Source organism: Cicer arietinum, chromosome 1 (genome assembly GCF_000331145.2).
Source record: "Cicer arietinum cultivar CDC Frontier isolate Library 1 chromosome 1, Cicar.CDCFrontier_v2.0, whole genome shotgun sequence".
Taxonomy (NCBI): domain Eukaryota; kingdom Viridiplantae; phylum Streptophyta; class Magnoliopsida; order Fabales; family Fabaceae; genus Cicer; species Cicer arietinum.
The window spans coordinates 50378893-50386750 of record NC_021160.2 but is presented as its reverse complement, the minus strand read 5'-3'; the positions used below and the strand labels follow the sequence as shown (position 1 = coordinate 50386750).

General features: G+C 31.2%; 1 protein-coding gene across 3 annotated transcripts in view; it reads left to right on the top strand.

Moving 5' to 3' along the window:
- The first annotated feature begins 2963 nt into the window (after nucleotides 1–2963).
- The window catches only part of LOC101497329 (uncharacterized), an 11969-nt gene continuing 7074 nt past the window's right edge, over nucleotides 2964–7858 (top strand). For 2 of the 3 annotated variants that reach the window (XM_012715864.3, XM_004487090.4), the window contains exons 1-8: nucleotides 2964–3161; nucleotides 3767–3866; nucleotides 4349–4476; nucleotides 4975–5125; nucleotides 5271–5380; nucleotides 6472–6555; nucleotides 6661–6709; nucleotides 6796–6887. In XM_012715864.3, the coding sequence (XP_012571318.1) occupies nucleotides 3774–3866; nucleotides 4349–4476; nucleotides 4975–5125; nucleotides 5271–5380; nucleotides 6472–6555; nucleotides 6661–6709; nucleotides 6796–6887 (707 nt within the window). In that variant the 5' untranslated portion in view covers nucleotides 2964–3161; nucleotides 3767–3773. Of the gene's footprint in view, nucleotides 3162–3766; nucleotides 3867–4348; nucleotides 4477–4974; nucleotides 5126–5270; nucleotides 5381–6471; nucleotides 6556–6660; nucleotides 6710–6795; nucleotides 6888–7858 lie in introns of those variants that run through there. The other variant, XM_073366386.1, reaches the window with a different exon arrangement.

Genomic DNA, 7858 nt, shown 5'->3' with positions numbered 1-7858 from the left:
GAAGCTCAATGGCTTCTTTACCTACTGGAGGACCTGTATATTCCTCATCTTAAGCCGGTTGTTCTTTACTGCGACAATAAATCTGCTCTTCATATTGCTTCAAATCCCGTTTTCCACGAACGAACGAAACATATTGAAATGGATTGTCATGTCGTTCGAGACAAGATTCAAGATGGAATTCTTCACTTAATGCCAACACCTTCTGCTGAGCAGGTTGTCGACATCTTCACAAAAGCTTTACATCCAATTCCTTACTTACGTCTTTTAGCCAAACTTGGAATGTTGGATATCCATTCCAGTTTAAGGGGGCATATTAAACATAGCTAATACATTAGTCATCTATTGGTTTACTTTGTAAGATGACTATGTCTTTATTTTTTTCCCCTATTCTCTAAGTAGTTAGTTTGTTAGATGTTATTGTTTTTCAGTTTTTCCCCTAACAGTTTATTCTCTTAATATATAAAGAGAAAACTCCCTTTGTAAAGCAAGGCAAGAGATATTATTGAATATGATTTGACTAACAGGTGTGGTTATAAAGGCAATAAACTCTGGAGTTTTTCCTCTCAATTACTAGGATAGTCTCGCTAAGTTGTGCCTAGTGGTTGATGAACAATTGAATTCAATTTCTTCTAATGATGTTTCAATAAGGATGATGTTGTACCATGTTGGTTTAGGTTTGGCTAGGGTTGTTGTGTCTGAGCTCAATAAGTTGTGGTCTCTTTCCCCTCTTTGTTTCATTATAACTATTTTTTTTTGGATTTGGGCCAACCCTTTATTTCAATTGCATTATCCAGTTTATTTTCAAAAAAACATATTAATGTCAATCTTAAGAAACATTTGTCTTTCCAATAAAATTATCAACTTAATAATCTATTTCTATTAAAAAGATATATAAAAAATATATATTTTAATTATCTTCATATCTTATACACAAAGATATTGATTCTTAAGCAGCAATTTTCCTCTAAAATTATGGTCAATTTAGTCAATTGATTTTATTTTAAAAAATACTCAAAATCAATTATCTTTATCTTATATATTAAAATTGATATCAATCGCAAGTAACATTTTGTTTAAAAATATATGGTCAATTTAGTCATTAAATTTTGAAAATTAAATTTTGAATATAAAAATAGTAATATAATAAAAAAACATTATATTTTAAATATGAAAATCGTAACATAATAAAAGAAAATTACACAAAATCATATTTTGAACATGATTTAGTCATTCAAAACTATATTTAAAATTATTTATTATTTTAACAAATTATATTATAAACAAACATTATAAAAAGTATCAACATATCAATTATTGAATTATTGTTATATCATGAAAAATCGTTTATGTCGATCTTAATAGACTAAAAAAACAAACATATAACAATGTCAATTTTAATAATGTTTTGAATTTTACCGATTCTTTAACAAAAAAAACTGATTATTTAGATTATGTTTAGATTTATTCAACATGGATGCTAATTTCCCTATGATGGTTGTAAACAATAGTATTACACTTCTTGATATATATTATATGTATTGTTTTTTACTATAATGGATTCCATTTTATAACTTAAAATATTTATAATTTAAAAATATATTTTCTGTGCATCCCATGAGTCCAAGAGCTAGTGGGCTAGTAGTTGTATTACTTTTGTAGAATTGATATAAATTTTTTGTTATAGTGCATTCAACTTAAATCTTATTGCAATTGTGTGCATTGTAAATATAAATTATACAATATAGATAGATTTTATTTATAATTCATAGATATCGAGTCATCGAGTCATCGTCAATTAAGTGGTTACATCATAAAATATTTTAATATATATATATATATATATATATATATATATATATAATAAAAACAAATTTTAATTTAAACTAAAAGTATAATAATATTCAATAAAAAATTAAATAAAATTATTATAGAGACTAAAATAAGACTATGACCTCATATTGCATAGATAAAAATGTCCATGAATCAATTTTTAAAATACTGCTGGTATTAGAATGAGTATAAAATAAGTCAACTAATTGTTATCTCTATTTAACAAAATTATAGTACAATAGTTGTGAATCATTATATAATTTACAATTTTATTTTTGAATAAATTTATGGTTTGACTTTGACCACTTCATGATGTTTTATTTAATCAAGCCAAAAGAAACCATGTCATGATGTATATTTAAAAATAATTTAAGTTAAAATTGTGAAATTTAGTGGATGATGGTTGACCATTAAAATAAATTATTAAAAAAAAAATGATTTACATTTTTGGTGCATATTTTATTTAATTCATTTAATAAAATATTTAGTTATTAAACAATTTTGAAAATGTAATTAAATTTATAAATTATTTTAGTAATTTATTAGATAAAATTTAAAATTTCGAATTATTGTTTTAGAAATAATATATTTTTTTACCGATTAAAAATATTTAAAATTAGTATAATATTTATTCATATTCATATGATTTTTGTTTTATATAAAACCAGTTGAAATAAACTATGATTGAAAAGAAAGCAAAATTTTTTTTCTTAAAAAGTTCATATTTGTAATAATTATTTTAGGAGTTTAATAGAAGAAATCAGAAAGAGGTTTAGAATTGTTTTTTCTAAAAAAATATTTTAATTTGAGATACATCATTCATCTTAAATTTTATTTAATAATAAAATAAAGAAATTATCCGGTAAAAAAAGGTAGAAATAATTTTCTTTTCAATAAAATAAGTTGACATAATGATAGGAAAAAAAGTACTCCTAACTTTTTACCAGAAAACAAATATGCCGTTCGATTTTTTAAAAATAAAATGTGCACGTGTCGACAAAGAAAGGCATGCACCGCAGTATTGAATGTCTGAATTCTGAACACCATAGTCAAAGAGGGCATAAAAAAGGGTAGTCACAGTAATTAAACCAAAACGGAAGGGCATTAAGCGTAATTAGAATGCCAAGAATGACAACGACGCGTAGAGAGGGAGAAGCAGAAGCCAAAAAGTTGCATCCAAACAAAGCCTTCTCTCTTCTCTCTCTCTTTTTAAACACACCTTGTTGTGGTTTTCTCTTCCTCTGACCCTCCGCTCTTGTATTCGCAATCGCACCTTCTCGAACAATCTCATCCTCACCTCACACTTTCATATTCTTTCCGATCTCACCACTGTAAGTCATCCATTTCCAATCGATAACCCTAATTTTTACAGATCCCTAACTGATTCGCGGTTTGTTTTTACCTTTTTGATTTAATCCATCATTCTTACAACTCGCAATTCAGCTTTGTTGTATTGTTTTTAATTCTTAAATTCATAATCAAGCGTTGTCTCTCGCTTTTTGTAGGATTTTGATTTTTGTTAGGATTAGGAATTTGATTGTTTTAATTTATACCTCTTTTTATGTGAGATTTTATGCTCTGATTAGTGTTTAGTTGATCTATGGGGCGTACTGCAATTTATCTATATTTTTAATTTGAATTTGAGTGTTAGCGTTTGGATTTAAGCTGTAGTTCACTCCCTTGGTGTCATTATTTTTATATTAAAATTTTCCAATCCTCAACTGTATGTTTTTTTCCCTGATTTTCTTACAGTATATCTTAAATGACTGTGGCACTGTGTAAAACTTATTAATTTGTTAGTTGTTACGTTAAGGGGTAGATGATAATTAAATTCTGGATACAGTTTATGGATTATACTGTTTATAATGTCCCCTTGCATACAATGTTTACTCGACAGTCTGATGTGTGTTTTCTGGTCTACTGAATTTTCATCCAGTGCAATCATGAGTGATGAAGGAGAAAGGACTTGTCCTCTCTGTGCTGAAGAGATGGATTTGACAGATCAGCAATTGAGACCATGCAAATGCGGCTACCAGGTTTGATTTTATTTATATGTTCTTGTTATTGGGCAATAATCTGAAGGTTTTTATATAACCTGTTGGATAAGATAATGTTGTGTTTTTTTGGGTAAGGTTTCTTTATCAATTGGGTCACTTGATTTGTTGGTCCCTGTATATTTTTTTATCTGTTTATTTATTAACATTTGGTATTCTTCACTGCTTACTATTCTTCCCTCCCTGTCCTTTCTTAGTCCTATTTTATGCAGCCTTTAATCGTACAATACAATGTGGCATTTGTTATTGTTAAATGAATACTGTGGTTACTCTCTTAACTATATGGTACAAGTTAGATCTTTTACTGGTCAGAATTAAGTGTTACTCCCGTCACTGTTATAAATCAATATGTATTGAAGATACAGGTTCTGTTCTTTGTATTTTGTTTCCTGAGACATGCTTGTTTTCTTTAATCACAAACACCAATAATGATGAATGCCAATTTCATCTGTAAACGACTGTAGATATGTGTCTGGTGTTGGCATCACATAATGGACATGGCAGAGAAGGACGACACAGAGGGACGGTGCCCTGCATGTCGCTCTCCATACGATAAGGAAAAGATTGTCGGGATGGCTGCAAACTGTGAGAGGTTATTCTATTAACAGTATATATCAGTAGGCCTGAAATTTTTATATTTTACACATTCCCTTCTTTCCCTTTTTAATTATGCATGCATGCATCTGTATAACTATCTGTCATGTCTTATAAACTTTTTAACTAAGTTATAATACTATATTATTATTAGGATTGGAAACTCTGTTGTTGTACTTTTGGTTTTAGAAAATATTTTGTTTCCATTTTATTCCCTAATCCCTTTCATTTTTAATTGCAGAAATGTCATCTTGTTTTTACTTTGTTTCCCGTTTTCAAAGATTGTTTGGACTATTTTCTGTTCAAAACTTGTAAAACAAGAAACAGAGTGAAAACATGGTGATATTTTTTGTGATTAAATTTGAAAGTAGAAAACGATAGCCAAACAGACCCTACATTTTCAGTTTCATAGATCTTGCTATTTAGAAGCTTCTTTTAATGCTTCAATACTTGGCCTTTTATGTATGTTTCTCTTGCTGATAATATATTTGCTTAGATTGGTGGCTGTTCGTATGGATAGAAAGATGAAGAGCCAGAAGGCGAAGTCTAAATCATCTGAAGGACGGAAGCAGCTCAGCAGTGTTCGAGTTATTCAGAGGAATCTTGTTTACATAGTGGGATTGCCTCTCAATCTGGCTGATGAAGATGTAATATTTTTAGCACATCTGCTTCCATTAGTTTCCATCTTGTGCAAATTTTTTCCAAAAAAAGTTCTACCTTCCCATCCTCAAACTTTCATTCTCCTTCTTGTTCTCAGTGTAAGATTTTGATTTTTTATGGTCATTTATGCAGTTTCTCCAGCACCGTGAGTATTTTGGTCAGTATGGGACAGTCTTGAAAGTGTCAATGTCTCGGACGGCAGCTGGTGTTGTTCAGCAGTTTCCAAACAATACATGTAGTGTGTAAGTTTGTGGCTTAGCTTTTCTTCCTTAGTCGTATTTGCATGATCATCATAACAGCCATGGCAGCCAATAAAGTGGCATAGCAGAGTCGCTCTTGGCCATTCCTAAAAGTTAGTGGTGCTAATCTATTGGTAGTCACGTTCTTTGTTTTATCCTCTCCAAAATCCACCACAATCTAGTAGACAATGTCATTAGATTCTGATTGGTCAGTGATCAAAATAGTGTCACTAGTTGAACGACCTAAACTGGTATATTTTAAATTCATAAAGTTTAGACTGAATATATATTAGTCGGAAGAGATATAGCTAATAACATGTTGGTCTAATGGAAGTGTTTATTTTTTAAGAGGTCAAGGCATTGGTTTGATCCCTATGATGTCCTAACATGACAGCCACCGTCTGCAACCCTCAAGGCATCTTCTTGAATGATTTTTATTTGGGACTTCACCTTGTTGAGGGGGAAATCTGGATTCTCTTTGCTGATTGATTGTGAGCTACAGAAGCACGGTCTGCTATGTGAGGAGGCTTGTTTCTGCTTTTTATTTTGAAAACAAAAAAAGACAGCATGGAACGACATCATGCCAGACCTGGTCTGAGTACCCACTAGTTGAACTGGAAAACCATCAGAGACCCACCGGTTTCATGGCATATGAGATTGGACTACTAGCTCAAATCAGTCATATCACCAATTCTTGGTCCATTGACCCTCTAAAAAGTCAAAATCTAATTTTGGGGATTAGAAATCACTTTGACAGTCATAATCTATGTATTGACATTGTAATTAGACCGTTAACTGTTTAACTCTAAATCTCCTTTAATCTTTTGGCCTGTTATAGTTTTTCGTGATCCCCCTCTACTTCTAAGCTTTAACTGTTAGACTATTCTCCATCTTGTTAATCCTCGTTACCAGTGCTTCTATGGGTCTTCTCCACACATATCAAAACCACTTAGGATGTGATTCTAGGGCTACCCAAATTTCTAGTTGAAAACTGTATTTCTAATCATCTATTGGCGACCATTTATATATCTTATTTCATTTATCATAATTTTATTAAATGTTGCAGCTCCTAAAGGAAGGATTTTTGGTTTCAGATATATTACTTATTCAAAGGAAGAAGAAGCTATTCGATGTATTCAAAATGTACATGGATTTGTTTTGGAGGGTAGACCTTTAAGGTATCAATGTTTGCACTTGTTGAGGCCTTCTAATTATGGGAATGGGATGATTGACCTCTGGTTCTAGCTTTTCAGTTCTTTATGTTATTTGTTTGTACATTTCAGGGCTTGTTTTGGAACAACTAAGTATTGTCATGCATGGCTCAGAAACACGGTTTGAAAATTCCTATTTCCTTTATAGACTTTTATCTTTTTCTCGACTAGTTAAGTTATTAATTGAGGATAGATCTCGACAACCAGCCTTGCAGCAATCCAGATTGTGTATATCTGCATGAGATTGGCTCTGAAGAAGACAGTTTTACAAAAGATGAAATAGTTTCAGCTTACACTAGGTACTTCTATTAATTGAATTTGAATGTGTGAGGCGTATTATGATTTGTTTTAAAAATGAAATCTTATGTTGCAATTGGTTCTTCTCCCTTGTCATGTAAGCATTTCACATCGTCATTTAGTTTTTAATTATAATTGATCGATCTACCTTACTTTTCTGTAATGCTAAACTATTTGAGGATAGCTGAAATTTTAACTTTGTCAATATATGTTGACTATGGTTAAATGTTCGGAGTCTGAATCTTGATGACTCTGTCATTTTAGAAAATCAAGGAGAGAATGAAATATAAAAGGCAAGGATTGCAATAATAATTGAAACTCCCCATGTAGTGCAACGGTTTTTAAAGGAAATTGGCAAGCTTGAGCTATTTTTACAGTAGCTAATTAATGAAAGCATCTATTTTTTGAATGGATTAGAACGGTTTCACATTGCATCTATGTTGTCAGTCACAGAGCGCCCAACCCCGAAAATGGGATAGCTGGATTGCAGATAGTGGGATGACCGCTATTGTGAAGATAAAAGAACAGTATATAAGCTAGCATAAAATACAAACAATAGACAAAAATACTAAAAAATAGCAAGTAATGAACTTTCGTAGTACCACCTTTCGTAACCTTCTCACAAAAATCACAAGTAACAACCTTCTTGTCATTAATATCCACCAAAGAATTCTACCGGAGGAAAAACAGTGGAAGAAGAAAAACAGAGGAATAAGAAACAAACGAGAGGAAGAGGAGCTGAAGAAGAAAGGAGAAGAAGAGCATGTAGAAACGAGAAGGAAAAAAATGAGAAGAAGAACAAAAACAGAGGAAGAAAGGTCAAGAAACAATAAAATAATAGGGAGGGTGTGAAAAGACTCAAAGACTCTTAATGAAATTAAAAAAAATCAACAAAACCTTTAAAAATAGAGTAGCGGGTCATGGTTCCAGGTAGGGGAGCGACGCATCAGCGCATTGGGGTGCTATTCCTGCT